This window comes from Netta rufina (genome assembly GCF_964035555.1).
Source record: "Netta rufina genome assembly, chromosome: 1".
In the NCBI taxonomy this organism is placed as follows: domain Eukaryota; kingdom Metazoa; phylum Chordata; class Aves; order Anseriformes; family Anatidae; genus Netta; species Netta rufina.
The window spans coordinates 3,199,612-3,218,490 of NC_140123.1; the positions used below are offsets into that span (position 1 = coordinate 3,199,612).

Genomic DNA, 18,879 nt, shown 5'->3' on the forward strand with positions numbered 1-18,879 from the left:
TTAAGTCTATGTGGTATTTAACATTTTGTACCAAAATTACTACGCTGTGTTCCAGAAGCCTACGTGCTGTTCTTTGCCATTCACTCCTTCAAGAATTACTAAATGGTGGCAGCTAATCAGTTGTGCGTAACCAGAGAAGTGAAGGTGAGGTAACGTGGGGCAGCGTTGTTTCTATAGCACTTCATATTTGCATTCTCTCCAAACACAATGACTTGTATTTACAGTCTTTTTTTTTTTTTTTTTTAATAACAAAAAAAATGCGTTTTCTTGCCTTGGGTCTGCACTTTGCCAATTTTCCTGCCTCGTGGAGGAGGATGACTAACTGCTCCGTGTCCTTCCTTAGGATATTAAACGGATTGAAATGGAAAAAAACCACAGATGTAAAGAATTACCGTGCCAACCTGTGTTAAGCACCAAAATGACTCTCATATCCCTCGCTGATGAAATTTATTGCGTGGTGGAGTAATTCACTCATCAGGGTTCCTCGGGAGCTTTGGATCGACTCCCGTGTGCTGGAGGGCACGCAGTACAGGTGCATTTGTTTTGAGCTAATCCTTTCCACCTCCCAGTGCCTGGCTGCTGAGTTACCCCAGCTTCTGTGCTCCAAATAACAAGCAAGGAAAACACCCTCCCACCCCAACAACAGGATGTGAGTCCTGCTGTTTAAGGGCAAAATCGTTACGTATTTTAGCGGGGGTGATGTTTCAGGTCAGTTTAGCCCACGTGGTGTTAAGTTTTTGGGTCTGTTTTGATTTGAATGTCTCTGTGATAAGTGCTTCATCTTGTTTTGTGTTCATCCTTCTGAGAAGCATTCATCCTGTGCATGCCAACAAGTGGATGGACCCGATGTTCGTGGACTTCCATTGCTGTAAACGTGGAGAGCAGAGTGATTTAAACGGATGCTTTAAGCTGAAAAGAGCCCTCTGTGGTACCTAGGGGTTTGTAATCCTCACTCAAACCTGTTGCTTTTTGTTTACTGTATTTCCATAACTTTCCTTGCCTTATGGAACCCATATTTCAGGGGAGAAAAAAAAAAAGCAGATCATAAGAATCTGCCCACGTTTCTTGCCACTTCTGTTAGAGTTTCGTAAATCTTTCCTATTTCTGATCTAGACAAGGGGTAAGATGGCTGTTATTTGTGTGGTTAGGTGGGAGAGAGACACAGCGCCGTGAGAGAACTCCCAACGTTGTAAACAGTGACACAAAAATACCACTGTCTTTTCTGAGGAAAGTTACAAAAACAGTAGCTGAGCTGTCAACAAAGATACTTGGATCTCTGTTTCTGCATGAGGATCGTTACTTTGGAGCTTACCAACTAGCTAAACTTACTTAAAGTTAGAAAATGTCATCAGGATTGGATGTTGACTGCCACATCCGCTGTCACCTGGGCCTCATGGACATCCTGCTTCCTTCTCCACAGGCTTTGGAGAAGGACTGTTGAGCTATCCGTGTGAGGCCAAATAAAAACCTGAAATAAAGCCAGCTGTGTCTGCCTTCAAGGGCTTACAAGAGCTCCGCCTGTCCTTTCAATAATAAAGTGGCAGGTGAAGGAAGAAGGGAGGATTAATTGGGTGTGATCAGCCCCACTGCCTGGCTGCAGCTGAATTATTTAAAGACATGGTGACACTGATGATTTCTAAAGTGTGATTTAAAAGGAGACAATGCCACAGCCTCGCGGTCTGTAAGACTGAAATGGATCTGAGTGTGTAACTTCCCTGACCCAGGTGCAGGAAGCGTTTTGCCACAATTAATGTTTGAATTCTTTCGTGTCTCTTTGCCAGCTTCTAATCCATGAAGCAGCTCTACCTGTCACCTCGTGACAGCTCGACTTCCTGTTTTCACGAGAGCTTTCGGGGCCAAAATCTTCTGGAAAGCCCAAATTTGCCCAGTTACCCAGCTCTCCTTTCTCCACCACCTTATGGAAACGCTTAAAGCTCGATGGATGCAGCGGTAACGCGCCGCACGTGTGTTTATCTGCTAATGGTGGCGCACTCATTAAGAGACAATAAAATTCCCGTGTATGGATTAACACCGCGTTTGATTACTCCGTAATTAGTGCTCCGTACTCAGTGCTTGTACAGCTGGCAGTTGGACATCTGCCACTCCAAAGGGGAACAGAGCAGTGGCATTTCTACAATTTAATTTGGCAATGTGCAAACGAAGGCAGAGAGGCTTACCAACCGCACGATGTGAATTTACGGAGCATCTATTTGGAGCTCGGAATCGGGAGATTAACGCGAAATAAATCATGGTAAAGGAGCGCTGCTGACTTCTGGATGCCTTTAAAGGAGCCTGTAGTGACAGTTGTTACAGCTGAAAGACAAAAATGTCCTTAGGCTGTTTGGGATTTGTCCTTTTTTATTTATTTATTTTTTTGAAACTGCTATTTATGTAATGTATTTTCCATATTTACTCGAGCCTTTTGCAGAACAGTGGGGAAGATGCTTTTTAAACAAAAGCAAGATTTAAGAATCGTGGCAAAACTGCACAGAGGAACCCTGGGAGCTGTCTTCAGTCCCCACAGCTCAGCAGTATATGGTCATTTCGTCGTGCAGCGCGTGCAAGCACTGTTCATGTGGCTGTTTCCCTCTCTCACAAGCCTAAAAAGGCTCACAGAAAGCTTCACAGATCGCAACAGGTTAAGAAAATGCAAAGAGTTTTACGTTTTTTATACATATTTTGAAGTAAGATGTATAATGCTAGCAGAGATCCCTCTTTGAAAGGATTTTCAGGGCAAAGCTGCCCACCTGTGATGGCTTTGAGTTTGGGTGTGTGGGCCTCGTTACTCCTGCCTCGTTAATTACAGATGGTTTTCAGCCTCAGTGAAGAAGCAAAGCTGCTGCATGAATTAAAGGTGCTCGGCTGTGCTGTGGAAACAGTACAAAGCCAGAAGGTGTTGAGAAGCAAGAAGTTTCTGGAGAATGTTACAGCCCTGAAAAACAGAGAAACGTTGTTCTTGCATCCGTTTTCTTACGATGAGCTGATGGGAGCATCTGAAGATCCCCATACAGGCAAGAATCCCATGGGCAGCATTTAGGTTTGGGCACAGACCCCTTTTGCAACTGAAAATGCACACAGAAAATACCCAGGTTCCCTGTGCTAGCTCGAAAATCCAGAGTTGCTGACCAGGTTAACTTATTTTTTTTTTTTTTAATTAACTTAGTTCCTCTGAGGAAGCATTCTGCATACCCGCAAACCCCTGGTGGAGCAGGAGCTCAGCATGCCTGCAGCTCAAGAGGCAGGAGCAACCCCTCTGCCTCTCATTCTCACTGGGAGAAGCACCCTGGGTGCCCCCCAACCTCACCAGGATCCTCTCCAGCTCTTTGCCTTTCCAGCAACTGGTGACTCAACCGTTGCAGAGCTTCCTGGGGGAAATTCCAATCTTGATTTCGGAATAGAGATTAACATCCAGCGGGGAATCTGTTTCCCAGCTGTGCCCTGGGGTGTTAAGTTTCTTTTATTCTTTTCTCCTGTTGGTACTGGTTTTGCTGGGGAGGCGTTGTTCCTCGGTTCCTTTGGGCTTATTTCCAGAACCCAGCGTCCTTGGGGTGACCCAGCAATGCGTGGTGTGTGTCTCCTGAAGGATCTCCAGTGGTCTCTGTGACAGAGGAGGGTATTTTCCTCTTAAACCTAGTCCAAGAAACATTGTCCTGATTCTCCTCGCAACCCAGAGGAGCCGGGGAGGAAGACAGGAGTGGGAACTGGCTCAGCTGGGCAAGGTCCAGGCCATTAGTTTGAGACCTGACTCAACCTAATGACTCACGAGCTACAGATTTTTGACTTTTGGCTTTGAGGAGGAGGCACGGCTCGCTCTGCTTTAGGCAGGAGAGCAGAATTAGAGAAAAATCAAGGTGCCGGGGGTGAGCTGGAGATCCAGGACTCAGAAGTCAATCAAAGGAGGTGTCTGTAGGGCTGCTGCAGCACGGTTAGCGTAGCCTGGAGCTCTGATGATCTTGGGACAGAGTATTTCTGCCTGCTCTATTAGACCTGTCACTTGTTTTTGGGTTTTTCCATCCTCCCAAGTCCGTGCCATCTGTGTGGTTAGGTAGAGGGCAGCTTCACAGCTGCAAAGCATGCCGCTCTGGTCCCTTCCAACTGGTGTTTTGACCTCGCTGGGGAGAAACCCAGGGATACCTGAAGAATTCCTTGCCTTTGAGAAATAGGATCTGCAAGTCTGGCTTCCTCGGAGCCCTGCTGGTGGCTGCCAGCTCTGGTGCTGGCCCCAAGCTCCAGCACTGAGGCTACTCGCAGGCTCTTCAGGTGTTAAATCTTACAGGTATATGTACAGAGTTGCTCTAGATGATATTTTGCTCGTTTGTAAAAGCTGATGCCTGTATCTTCTCTCTTTTTTTTCCCCCCAAGTCCTCTTTGCAGCTGTGGAAATGACCCATGCGAGCAGAGAGAACAAAAACCCCACAGTGCTCTGAGCAGTGCGTGCATAAACAGCCTGGAGAAGCAAACGCTTCCCTTTAAACTTTGGATTTGCTCTCAGAAGCTCAAAAAGAGAACAGAAGCAAAGCGCTGCTGTTCGCAGCCCCCGGCACCTGCAGGTCTGCCCCCTGTAGCTGGGTGCAGCTGATGCCATCTCCATAAAGCTGCAGCAAGCTGCCATCAGCTGAAAATTCCTGCTTTTCCTGGGAAGCAGCAGGGTGTGAAAACCAGCCGAGCTTCACCAGTTTGTATCCCTCGTCCCTCTTTCCAACTGGTGAGTGGAGTTGCTGAGAAGAATCAGCTCCGTTGACTCGTGGAGATGCCTCGGGAGGTAGCAGAGAAGTGCGCCGGGCTGGTGAAATCATACAGCAGCTGTTGTTTGCCTTCACTTCAACAAGCTGCCACGGCTTGGTGATCTGCGGTAGCGCTGTTGTTTTCCTCCCAGGCATTTGGGACTTGGTGGCTGTTAAATCTTTCAAGGCCCACGTTTTAGCGTTGTCTGCAGCACAATGTCCAACATCAGCACGGTATTTGAATGCTAAAACTGCGTCCATCCTGATTTAACTTTTCCTTGTTTTCCTTCTTTCTCTGTTTTAGGCTGTAGAGGAATGTTTCCTAGTTCCTTTTCTTAAACATATCCCATTCCAAGCTCTTAAATTCTTGCCTTTAAACTCTTCTGTGCTGATCTCCATATGACTTCTGTGTTAATTTCTCTTCTGCCCTCTGGAAGCTTCCTCTGGCAGTCTTCAGGCTGCCATTTGTGCTGGAAATGTCATTCATTTTGTTTGGTTTTCAACTGTTTCACATCCTTACGCACCAAACCTTTTGTGGGCCTGAACGCTCACCACCCCGGGCATGAACTGGAGCTGGTGTAATTAAAAAGAGGGTTGCCTAAAGCTTGAACCTTCAATATGTTGTGTACCCCTTCCTGTATTTGCTTTAGATCGTGAGATACTTCAAGATCTGAGCTTGGATCTTGCTGTCCTTGTGGAGGAGCTTCATTTGCACGTAGATAAATAGCTTTTGCTGATGTTTGAGGGCTAATAGGCAGCTGCTGTTCTTTTATTCGTTTCATTTTTCAAGCGAGAACCTGGAAGTTGTCTCAAAATGACAGCTGGGCAGTGAAAAATAGAGTTGGAATTAGAAATAGTTCAAGTCCTGGGTTAGTGAGTTAAGTACAGCTGAAAGTCCTTACTAGGTCGTTGTGTTAATTGGAAAAGGTGATGCAGGCTTCACAGGTGGCACAAAGAAGAGGAGTGCATGTGTAAAAGAGACAAAGTTGGGTATTTAGGCCTGAAGAAGGAGAGTTAAAGCCATTTCTGAGGTCAGATCCCTTTTTGTTTTGAATCATACATTGTGCTAAGTGCTGGGATTTTTAATTTGAGGCAGCCCTGTGGAAAATTCAGTTGCAGGTGGGGAGATTCTCCTAGATTGGTGAGGGAGGGAATGCCACCAACCAGTACTGTGAAGGCTGCTGTGTACTGGTTTCATCATCTTGATGTGCTCCGTTTTTACCTTTGTCACCTACCATTTTCTTCTTAATTTTCTACTATCCATCCGGGGCAAAATGCAGAAGAATTGCATGAAAAACCAGCAGGAGAGACTTCAGTCACGCTGAGCACCCAGGGGAAATCCACAGCAGTAGGAAGAAAAGAAAGAAAGGAAGAGGATTTGGATTTTGAAGCAAGGCTGCTTAAATTAAAGCTACAACTGTCTGGCAAAGAGCACTAATCCGAGTTGTTCTCTGCCACTCACCATTCAGGGAGCAGCTACGGTGCCTCCGGGCGCTGTCTGGGTGAGGACAGACAGATGCCAGCTGCCAAGATTTGTGTTTTCTGCTCCGGGCAGAGCCCCAGGATTGGAGGAACCAGTGTAGACCCTGGACATGGAGCTGAGAGGTTGAAACCAGCATGGTAGGAGAAAAGTGAAGTAATGGAAATGCCACAGATGATACCTGTAACATATTGGTCTCTGGTTTTAGGACTGGCTCAGGAGCAAGCCTGCTCTTCTTCCTTGTTTCCTTCCAGCTTGACATCAGCAGCCTGGCTTGAAATAACATTTAAGAGACGTTTTGTTTCCCACTCAAGGCTGTAATAGCAGCAAATCTGCCCTTCAGCAACGAGCTTATTGCATGTAATGCTCTGACTTGACATCATCTCAGCCTAATCGCTCCTGACTTTGATTGCGTTTTCCAGCTGTAAGCACTTGCTTTTGGTGCACTTTGTAGATTGATTTTTTTTTCTTAGATGATGTGTCTGTGTCGACTGTTTTAACTTCAGATTTACTGGCAAAATCCTTCCAGGTGTACCTCAGCCTAATTGGTCTGCTCGCTGTCATCTCAGGTGCACATTTCCCAGGGAAATTCTGTTCTCTTTGCCACGAGGCTTCCCATGTTCCAGGAAAGCAACATTCAGAGGTGACAGGATGGCACAGCGGCTAATTGGGATGCGAATTTATTTCTCGTAGACTACTTATCTGTGGGTATCTTGGATTGGAAAGGAAAATATACTGTAAAGGAGGTTTGCATCGCCCTGTACATCCAGGTTTCTTCTTGCAAACTCCAAAAATGACCAAGGGTAGATTCTGGTGATCTGGTTTTCTCAAATACAGTTACATTTAGTGAAGTGGTCGCTTCAAAACCCCCAAAACATTTATTAGGGCTTCAGAATACCCTGTGCTTGTTGCAGGCCTAGGTGGCATCGACATCGTTACAGCCGTAGTAAGACAATTAGCAGAGCTGGGCTTTGGAAGTGAGAAGCGTGGCTGTTCTGATTTAGCTCTAGCAGCTGTCTTTATTCCACACCTCAGACCATTCTCCTTGCAGTTGCATTCCTAATTTTCTGGTAGACTTCACAGTTGGTCCCCCACATTTTGTCCTCTGCCCTCCAAAGCTGTTCTTGAACTTTTTCTGAGGAACAGAAGGAACATCTCGTGCAGATCTCAGACTGGTGTCATGAAGGGCTTCAAGCAAACCCCTCGAAAAAAAGAAAAATCAGTCATCCTTCCTCAGAAAAATCACCATTCCAGGTTCTTGGTTGTCAGACACTTTTCCTTCATTTTGCAGTAAAATTCCAGGAGAAGGACGACTCTTATGCTACTTGTTGTAAGAACTACTCATAACAATGTTGTTTCTGGAAAGGGTACAGTCCTTACTCTTTCAGACCCTTCACTCTAAAACTTAACCACGTCACCTCTTGTAAATTAACTCATTTTTATTGTGGTAGGTGAGGATGGTCTAGTGGTCAGAGAAACACTTCGGTGTTTGAAAGTCCCGGCTTTGGTTTTGGGGCTCAAACACCCTCTTTTAACCCGTCTTCCTCTTGCAGGGGTGTTGAGGATAAGCACACAGGAGGCTGGAGAGGCTCAGGCATTGCAGTAACAGAAACCAAACAGGTTTGAGGATACCAGAAACCAAACAGGTGATGGATCTGTTTTAGATTTGAGAGGGAAAACCAAGAACTTCTTAGCCCAGCGATGAATGTTTCAATGTTTGAGTTGAAATCTGCGTTCTGAACTCGAATGTTGCACTTATGGGATTGCACAGATGCTGGATTCTGGTGAAGAAATGCATAGAGTTGTAAGATTTCCTTTCGTGTAGCATTAACTGGCATGCATTTGTTTTATTTTTAGTATAACATCCGTGAGAAGCAAGGTGGGTGCCGGGCCAATTAGAGCCTAATTTTCTGCACTACACGGCAGCGAAGCACTTGGCAGAGAGGTGAGGGGAAAGCAAAGGATGGCTTGATTGTAACCCAGGGCGATCCCGAAGCAGTTTAATAACAAGTGCTTTTGTAAGCCCTGCATACCAAAGAGAGGCTTGTGCCTTTAGAAAATCCACCCACGCTTCACAGGTTTGAACCGAGCGTTCTCCTGCGTGCGCTGTTAGTCAGGGGCGTTGAGAGCTTTTTCTCCTAATTACCTCCCGCGCTCTGATTGCTGTGAAGAGCACAAATGTAACACAAAATGCCATGATCGGGGTAAAGAAGTCTGCGAAAATATTGGCTGAACGGGCCCGGCGAATGCCAAGGGGGCGAGTTGTGGGGCAGGAAGCGTGGAAGGCCGTAAATCAGGACGTGTTGCTTGACCCAGCATGTTGGAACCGCTCGGAAAGGAACACGGGGAATAAAAATCAAATTGCCTTGTTAACAATTAATCACTTTTTTTCCCCCTAAAATTACCTCGTTGCCTCTCCCCGAGCCACTAAATCACTGAAATGCTTCACCTGGGCACGTTTTGTCTGGAAGGCTGCCAGCCTACATCCACGTATCCTGAAGAAATGGAGACCCAGCAAGGGGGAAGCAGCCTAGGAGACCTCAAAGCACAGGTTCTGGGTGCTGCATTCATGGAATCCGAGAATATCCCGAACTGGAAGGGACCTACAAGGATCATCCAACTCCTGGACTTCAACTGCATCTGCTTCATCTTCATCTGCAGCCTTGTGGCGTGTTGTCCAGGCTCGTTTGAAACTGCTCCAGGACCCGTGGCTTCTTTTGGGGAGAAAACCTGGTTTCCAAATAAACTGAGCTTCTGGGTGTTCCACCTGAATTTCCCTTTTCCTTGTCAATGCTGATCAAAAGGCTCTTTTTTAGTAATACAAATGTGTTTGTTTGTTTGTTTTCAATCCTTGCGCCCTGTAAATCTGCTGACTTCTGTGTCCCTTGCTTGTAGCTGCTGCCTGGCCAGCATTTCGGTAGCTGTTTTTTTTCTCTCCAAATCTTTCTTTTCCCTTGTAGGGCTCTGCGTTGGTCTTATCTGAAGCCCTCTGGCTTCTCCCCTCTGTATTTTCTCCCAGTGGTATGCCAAGAGGGCTTTCACATTGCCAAGGTCTATACAGAGCTGGGTTAATACAGTGTTCTTCTGTGATGTGCTTACGCTATCACATTTTCCTATTGTGTTTTGTCTTCCTACAGAGCTCACTGTTACAATTCTGGTGATTTATACAAAAATTGATCTTTAGATTTCTATTTTTTAAATACTTAGGGACATACGGTCTCTCTGATAACCCCTTAGTTTGAGTTGTTATTTATCTGTCTCTGTTTTTATGGTTCTTCAGGAAGTTTTCATACGTAGCTATATGGTTCAGTAATTGCCTCGCTGTTTCCTCGGGTGGTTTTTTCTCATTTTGTTGTTCGAGATGTGGTGGCTAACACAAGCTGCAACTTCAGCTAAGGGCCAGGTAAACGAAATGAGGGCTTGCTTAGGGTTTGGTAAGGAGACCAGAGGAATTACAAGAGGCAGGAATCAGATCTCATCACTTAAAAGCATTCCCTGCTTCCCTTTTTTCCTTTAAGGATAGATCTGCGAAGCTGACATCGATCTCACGCGCATCATGCAGCAGGGAGCTCGGTAATCACCTCCTGGCAAAGCTCCCGTCGGGATGACTCGTCTTTCTCCCCTCGAGGTCCTTTAGAAATATCAAATGGAGACGGGAGATTCATTTCCTGACCCTCCAAAGCGCGGTTATTGTGGACTTGGAAGAAGCAGTTATTAAAAAAAGGCTGGTGGAGGTGAAGATTTGAATCTCATTTCCCCAAAACCTTTCTGTCTTGTTGCTTCCTGGTGCTCTGGGCCCCAGGACTGCTCTTTTTGTGCTGTTCTTTTGCTGATATTCTCTGAGTGTGCTCATCTTTGGTTTCGTATCCCTGGAGATCCTTCCATGAGAAGCCTTCTTTTAGGGAAGGTGTTCCCATGGTAGGTGGTCGCCTACACGTCCACACCACCGTGTTGCTTCCCAAGCTCTTTACGTCTGGTAAACCCTGCAATTTGCACCAGAGCTGCCAGAGATGATGCCAGAAACACGAGCTGTGAGAGAGAACTCGCATCTGAAAGCCTCTAGAAGGATGATTCAAGTTCTGTGTGTGTCATGAAACCATCTGACAGGCTTTGTTGGTTAACATCAGTTCTGTTTTTTCATACAGGGATGGAAAAAGGGAAAGCTCCAGGAGCCAGGTAGTGCCCTAAAACTGACTGTGCTGTGCACTGTGACACACGTGCAATGGAACAGACTTTATCAGCCTCAAAATCTCATTTAATTTGTAATTACAAGGGGACACTTTGGCTTTATAGGAGCTTAGGTGTGTATCTTTTAGGAATTAGCAGCCCCTGCCCTCTCTTGTGTTTCACCGTGAGCTGCAGTAGTCTGTAAGGGTAGGCTGAAAGCCTGTGATAAATATCATCAATATAAGTTCTGATCTTAAATGAGCTTTTAATATATAGCCAGCTTTTTAAACTGGAAAAAAAATAATAATTCTTTGCTGTCTGGAGGTAACAGTTATTTCTGTTGGGGTTTGGGTCTTGTAGAAACCATACAGAAATCCAAAGTGTGACAGTGAGCAAGAGACTGAAAACACTTTTATGTTTGAAAAGGTCAATGCCAGTTCATAAAACTGAACAGGAGGAAGGAAGGATCTCTGTCAGGGTTTTGGCTGGGATCAAGGGAATTTTCTCCGTAAGGGCTCACACGGTGCAGTGCTTGGGATTTGGGATGAGAATAACGCTGATAACACACCGACTTTTGGCTGTCACAGAGCAGGAGGTGATAATTTTTGCTGCTGCTTTTAAACACCACTTTTCCTCCTTTGCTGAAAACATCTCCTGCATCCTAGCTCCATGTGCAGTGCTCCTGATGCTTCTACATCCTGCGAGGTATTTTCTTTATGACCACCTTCTGTTATCACTTGACGTATCTACAACGTAGCTTGTTTTATCCTTTTGACTTCTCATCCAAATTTATTGCAGAAATGACTTTCTAATTTAGAAGTAACTACATCTTGTGGGGAAATAGAAAGGTTATGAAAGTAGGATCCTTCAAATTTGTGCACTCCAGCTCCGTGAAGCTTTTCAGATGAGAATAAGCAATTTTTTGTGCCCATGTTAGCTTGTAAATACTGTTTCCTCTCCAAGTTTTTGCTTGTAATTTTGGACTGTGATGTGATTTCAGTCCTTGTACAGATCTTTGTGCATTTATGGTACTGTATATATATATATATATATATATATTTTTTTTTTTTTTAAGACCTGAGGATGATTGAATGAACATGCATAGTAAAACAAAACAAAAAGCTTGGTGGCTTTTACTCTTGCGTTGGTATCACGGCATGCAGGTGTGTGAAACACAGATACAGCTCTACTCTACGTTTATTAAAGGTTAGTTCATTTCTTCCTTTGGCAGTATTCCTGTAGTTCAAACAGCTCCCGTGGATCCTTGGCATTTATCCATGGTGTGTTTGCAGAGCGTGGTTTCATTCCCTCCAGCTTTTATTGTTGGGCTAAGGGAGCTAAACCATTTTTGTCCCTTCCCATACTGTAGTTTCCCACCTCACCCTCGCAGCTGAGAGATGCTCCTGATGTAATTTTCCATTTATTGGTAAAAACAGAATATCATTTTCCACTGCCGGCTTTCGTGAAGACTTCGCTATTTCCCTGCCTATCCTGGAAATAAATATGGGGGTGCCTTTTAGGCGCCTTAAATTTTAGGTGCCTTCCAGTGATGGCTTACGGTTGTCACCGTACAGTCTTTGTTTTCTTTTCTGCCTCTTCAAATAAATCAATCTTATGTCTGGAATAAGGATTCACCTTCATATGGCAAGGCATGTTCTCAGTCACAATATTTCAAGTACTGGTCCAGTACCCGAGGAATCCAGTATTGAAATGTAAGAATTCAGTACAGAGTTAAACCCAAAGCCAGCTGTTTTGTCAGCTCTTTTTTTTCCCCATTTTCAACTTCCATATCCATTTCCTTCAAAGCTTCTTTCATGTCCTCGTTCGCTAATTAACTTGGGAGTAATAGGGCTGCAGTTACTTGTGTGTCCTTTTCCTTCTTTCTTGGTGTTGTTTGCTAATCTCTGGGCATGTCTCGCTGCCGTTTTTGATGGAATTAGTTAAGAAATTTTTAAAAATCCCCTTTAATTTGAGCTATTCTGTGAGGATAATCCTGCAAAGACTATCAGGACTTCTAGGAAATCTCCACTCCGGGGGACCTTAGGTTTAACAGCGGCCTTGTAATTTTTCTGCTTGAAAGAAGTAATTTTCCTAGCAGCATGCCCGAGTACTTCATTCATTGTTCTCCCACCCCCAATTCCTTTATTTAAAATTTAAAATAAGCCCAGTTTTCAATAAATGTTTTGCAAATAGGCATGCCTAATCCGTGCTGCAAACGGACTGAACAATACGGGCCAGAAAGCGCCGAGAAGGAGCGGCAGGGATTTACAGCTACATTAGGCCCCCGGTATTTCCTCTCCCAGCAAGATGCTCCTAGATTAAATGCTCATAAATTTCCCGTAATTTAACCTAATTACAGCTTTGCAGGAAGTGTCGAGACCTTTGCTTTCCTACGGAGGCATCTCTTTGCTGCGTTCCTGTGTCCATTTAGGCTCGTTAGCCTGCTGCAGATCTCCGTGGCTGTCACGTGCCTTCCCTCCCACCCAGGGACAGGCAGCGCGGGATTTCTTTTGTTCAGCACTTGCAGGTTTGGGTTTTTGCCAGCTTTTTCCCCGTTGCATAATAAAACGACCTAAAACAATGATGTTTATGTGATGTCTAATAAGATCTCCGTGAAATGCGTGCGTATGAGAGCTCTTCCTGAAAGCAACAGACTTGCTGCCTGGTCTGGGTGTAGCCTTTACTTTTTTTTTTAAGATTTTTAAGATTAAAACATCGTTTTAATGATGTTTTTGTGTGGTTTGTGGGAGGAGGCGGCGATGGACCCTGGTTTGCAGCAGCTTTCTGCCAAGCCTGGTCTCTGGAGAGAACGAATCCCTGCCCATTGCATCCCTGCAGGAACACTGTGAGAGGTTAATGCTTCCCCCAAGAAACAAGGCACGAAAAACCTCTGGCTTGGTACAAACCTGAACATATTTACAGAGCTGGTTTGATTTCAGCTGGGTTTCTGTTCCATGGGGGAACCTCTCTGCAGAGCTGCCCTGAGGAATGACATCTCTGGCGTGGTTGTCATAAGTTGGTGAGGCTGGTGGTTGTTCAGGAGGTGATGTTAAGTCAGTAAAGAAGGATTCGTGTTGGATGGGATGCTTATCTGGTCAAGAAGAGCGTCTCAAACTGAGATTTGGATTTAATTTGTTGAATCTACAAAGCTAACTTATTAAGGCTGACTGGGTGCGCTTCTTATCATGGGTCCTGAAATAACCACTTTTGCCAGGTGTTAAACTTTCTGTAAACCTGTAAAATAGGGATTTCTGTTCCCAGAGGTGCTGTAATACCGTGGCGTTTTATGATCGTAGTCTGGCAGTTGTCACTTCTCTCTGGTATGGATCTTGGAGGGTAGATCTAAAAAGCAGGTGCTTGGATGTGCTCGGACGTGGTCTGCTCACTCTCATTCTGTGTTTTACATAGTGACATGCTTCCAGGAGTTTCTGCCAAACACAAAAGGCAGAAATAATTGTTCTTGGCCTCTCCGTATCCTCATGCATCGTGCTTGTCATGGAGATATTTGGAAATCAGAGTTAAAATTTTAACTGTATATATTTAACTGACGGCATGTGAAAATTTGCAGCTTAATTGATGTAAACGGCGTTCTGCCTTTTTCTCTACCAGCTCTTGCCCAAGTTGCGTGTCGTCTCATTCCTGTTACAAAGTCTTAATTCTTGAAATTAAATTTGTGATTGGGCTCAGAAGCTGAATCTGCACCCCTTCTGCTGCGAAATTTACATTTCCTTTTGCCTCACTTGCGTTTCTTACCATTTCATTGCGCTTTTGCGGTGGCCACGACAGTTTGAAAACCTGTCAGAGTGGGAGAGTGGTCTTGAAGTGAGAAAACAAGAGGAAAGAAAGGTTTCTTCGTCTTTCCCAGTGCTGGAAGCATCATCCTACCCTCTGGTATTGGAGCTCTTGATGAGCTTTGGCACTTGCCTGCCATGCTGAGCATTAGGGGCTGCTTTTTGCTGGTCCTTATCGTGCCCTCTTGCAGTCCTTGATCTTGCGTTGTGATCTGTGATGCAGCTCCACCTCAGGTTTGTTCTGTGTGCTCTGGGAAGACCGAACGGCTTTTGTTGAGGAACGGGTCACTTTGTGACCTTAAAGCATCTTGAAGGTGGTGTGGAGGAGAGAGCTAAGGGAAGGAAAACCACTGAAAACTGTATTTGGGGCTTTTATATCCTTAAGGAGTTGGGTTTTAATTCATGTGCCGTTCAGTCAGGGTAACCCTACCACCATCTAAGCCAACCTTTCCACTTAATTTATTTTTTTATTGCTCTCCAAACATGTGTAAAAGGACAAAAGAGAACCATTTAGCCTTCAAGTAGTTAACCACGTTGTACCAACATTTAACCACGTGTTACATATGAAAGCAGAAGACAGTTTCAAAAAGGGGCAGCGTTCTGGATGGGAACTGTAGAAGCAGCCTTTAATGAATGAACGTAGCTGTGCTTATTTAAAATGCCCAGTACCCAGTTCTAAACCTCTGCTTTTTGTTTCTGTCCTACAGGGAACACAGTGAGTAACCTGATTTTCATTCTACCTCCAATCTATGGTGCGATTCAGACCTATAAAGATGGCCTTGAAAAACGGTATTTAGCTGCCTATTTGTGTCTTACAGGTATGTGTAACACTTAATTTGCTCTTTCATTCTAAAGGGAGCCCAGATGTGCAATGAACAGTATCTGAATGTGAATAAATCGAGTACTAGAATCCAAATAATACGTGTGAAAACTTTAACGGTTTAATAAAATTGAGGTTTGTGTTAACAGGGAAGTGGCATTTGTTGGAGAGGCGTGAAGTTAGAGTTCACTAAATAACTTCACGAGGTTTTAAAGTGATCCGTTTCTGGCATCTGTGCTCTCTGATGGTTTACAGAGGGTATGTGGTCCTGCTTTCAAGCAGTTTAATGCTGTATTAGTGTGGGTTTTAACACTTCTATGGGAAAGTAATACAACAAATGGGAAAGATCTTAAAGGAATTGGAGAGGCATTCTTTCATGAGTTGGAATTTGTGTTCAGTTCTTTGGCACATACCACCCAACAACCCGACTGCCATCGTATTTAGGAAGCTTAGTAGGGATGGAAGAACAACCTGACATTGTGAACTTCTTTCTATAATGGCAAAATACAGAAAAGAAACGTCTCCCTTTAGAATCTCACTCATATAACTTAAAAAACATGTTCCTTATGCGGAAAGGAGGTGTTTTAAGATGATTCAGACTTGGCAGTTGGTCTTGAGAAGTGGATTTCACAGAATTCGTGTTTCACGGGATTTCTGTGTTTGCTGTAGCTCCCATCTTTGGGGAAGCAATCTCCCTCAGTCTTCTCAGTGGTGAGAGACTGGTTTACTGTAAATGTTACTTCTACGACTGGCATAACCATGTATTTTGATAAAACACTGCTGAAAAGCAGATACCCATATGCTAAACATACTCTTGGTGCCAATGAAGCTGTAACATACGCTAGGTACAACTTCAGGGTTTTTTTCAATTTCTTGGAGACCCAGCTCAGCTTTGATAATAAAAAAATAATAATAAAGAAAAGCAGCAGCAATGTACAGCCGTGGAAGTTTCTGACCACTTTCCAAGTAGCCATTTGTAGGCGTTTTATGGTTATTCATTTTTGTCCCAGTATAAAGTAGTTTGGTAGAAGGAATTTCTGAGGGTCAAAGTTTCCTTCTTAAAAGACAGAATGAAACTAAGCACTTGCTGAAGTTGACTTTTCCCTTATTCTTGAACCAAAGTATCCTATACTACCATTTTTTTAAAAACTGAAAAATGGGAAAAAAAAAAAACACAACTGCATTTCAGTCTCAGTATTTACCATAAATAGTGGCTGCCTCCTCCAGTAATGCTTTGTGATGGGTAAAATATGCCAGTATTTGAACAGAACATCAGGATGTCACACCAAGACTGCCAGAAGGATTTCCAGCCCTCAACGGGCTTCTTGTGTACCATTTAACGTGACTGTTTAAAAGAAGTCTGTCTTTGTTTATGATACATAATTTTTTAAACATTTTTTTTGTACTGTTCTTGGTTTTTGGGAAGGGGAGCTCAGCATCCAGGCTTGGTAGCAGTGCTGTGAGGCAGTCCTGAGCTCCAGCTGAGCTCTGCTCCTCTTTAGCTGGGCAGAAGCCTTTGGCCTCTGTCCGTAGTGATAATGAAAGTCAAGCCATACGAGCATTTCTTGTCTTGGGACCTAACGTTTCAGGTCAGTCTTCAAAAAGTTTCTCTCCTGTTTTGTCTCTGCTTCAGTGGAGTGTTTCACAGCAGTTAAAAAAATGTAAAGGAATGTAGGCAGCTTTATCATTTTCCAGTGGAAAAACAGGAACAGGGTAAGGATGCTTAGGAATCACAAGCCTCTTAACATGTGTTCTGCTATCAAATAAAGCAGCAAATCAGTAGCTAAATAGAATTTTAAATATAGCTGAAACGTGCCAAGACCGTTAGCATTCTCTGCATGTGAATGAGTGAGAAGAGAGGGCAAGCGTACAGAAATATATTTTTGTGAGAAACTGCAAGAGAATACCTTTTCCTTACAACAATTTCATTTAGCAGATTTCACTCTGTGTAAGTAATTTCTTACAAAGAAATAGACTGAATCCATAAAGGAACAGTGAATTTAGCACAAAACTGCTGATTTCACTTCAGGCACCATGCTTCCTTAAAAGACCACAGGGTAGAACTGCTCACTAGCTAATAACGCCTGTGGGTTGTTCTGTTAAAGCAGAAAGTCTTCCACGATTCTGCTACGAAGATGGAGGTGGACACTTTAGTTAGGTTTTAACAACTTTGATTACTGAGAATTTTACAAGAAGTTGAGGCAGCTGTCAAAGCGGCCGCTGCAATTCCATCTGTTGGCGTTTGAGAACATAAGACGTGTTGTTTCTAGACATTGTTGTGATCCAAATCAGCTGTTTCATTTGGATGCATCCAGACATTTAGCTGATTGTCAGCTCCTTTGTGTCTTAGCACGCTGTGCTCAGTGCTTCACTTCATACCCTACAATTTTCCTCTTTGAACCGAGTGCCTATTGAATTAGGAGGGCACTGTTTGTTTCACGTACGTGCTAAGATCCCAAGCTGGCAGGACAAGAAGGGGGATTTCTAAGTAACTATTTAAATGAATTCCTTGTTCGTGCTGGTGCCAAGGCTGAGTTGTGCTTTTCAGCAAGTTCTTTGAGATCCAGCACGCTGTTCCCAGCCCTCGTTTCTGCTGCACTTCAGCTCAAAGGGCATATTGTCAGTGAACTCAGCACAAGCTGGATCAGATTTTTAAGCTTTGGAGAACTATAGAAAATAACCAAGCTAAAATTACTAAGAATAATCTTAAGCAATTACTTTAGCATTTTGCATCTCGCAAAGCAGGTAGGACAAATCAGACTGTTGCTGCCTCAAAGCATGTGCAGATGTTTGGGATTTTGGTGCTGTGGCATTTTAGCAGGTTCCACCTTTGTGGTTCCCAAATGGGTTATATTCTACGAGGGTCTTAATTTAAATATATTTGTATTTATTTCTGAACTTTATTTCCATTGAAATTCTGTATCTGCAAGATGAGTTGTTAGAAGTCCTTCACCCAAAATTAATTCCCTTATTGTTACCTAAGAGCCAAAGAGGAGGTGCACGGGCCATGTCAGTGTTTGTAAATCAGACGTGCTCGGGGACATTCCTGAGTGCTGAAGCCAAGCAGCGTGGAACAGCCCCGTGTCTGTTCATTTTAGCCTCCCAGACGAGGTGACCGTGTATAAATTCACTGTCAGGTCTCCTCTGGCTGCTGGATGGTGCCTGGGAGCTGCTCAGGGTCACTCCTGTCTCTTAGGCAGTGGAGAGGAAATGATTTTTAAGTGTAGAAAACAAAATAATTTAATTAAAATAATTCATTTAACTCTGCTTTTTCTTCTTGTTTCATTCTTTGGCTGTTCATGGTGCAGCATGTTGCTCCTCTTCAGTTCAGCTCCATTATTTTAAGAAACTGTATTTGGGTTTCAGCTCCAGATTCAGTCAGCTCTGTGTAGTTTTGATATCTAGTACACGTGTAGATACCAAAATAAATGTGTTTATATCTGGAGCCTGCCCTTAACATCCACCCTGCCCTTAATAATGTTTAGTGTAGGACCTGTACAGCTTAAATTCACATCTATGAAATCCTAACAAACTGATTTTTCTATAAAAGCGTAGGCTTGTGATTGAATAATTCTGAACGCTGATGGACAGTCTTATATCAAAAATGAATGGCAGTTAATTAAGACACCTCTAATTCTTCCTCAAACGATTGAAAACTTCAGATTTATTAAGGTCACTCTCAGATTCAAATCCTGAGAGTTTACTTGGTGTGTATCTGGAGTTGGATCTCAGGCATAATTATTTCTAGTATGGACATTGCCTTGAAATCTCGGTGTTTTGAGCACAGTAAAATAAATATGCATTTATTTATGTATATCCCTCATAACTGGAGTGGTTCATCAGTGACCTCTTTGTCATAAACGGTGTTGCTTCAAATGGTGTTAAACTTCCCAATTG

At 43.8% G+C, this 18,879-nt stretch overlaps 1 protein-coding gene across 2 annotated transcripts in view; it reads left to right on the forward strand.

The window, feature by feature from the left end:
- Positions 1-18,879, forward strand: part of ACER3 (alkaline ceramidase 3) — a 52,666-nt gene that overhangs the window by 2,733 nt on the left and 31,054 nt on the right. For both annotated transcript variants that reach the window (XR_014619009.1, XM_084299002.1), the window contains exon 2: positions 14,870-14,980. Coding sequence is in view for 1 of the 2 variants with exons in the window: in XM_084299002.1 (XP_084155128.1) it covers positions 14,870-14,980 (111 nt within the window). In the remaining variant the exon portion in view is untranslated. The remainder of the gene's footprint in view (positions 1-14,869; positions 14,981-18,879) is intronic.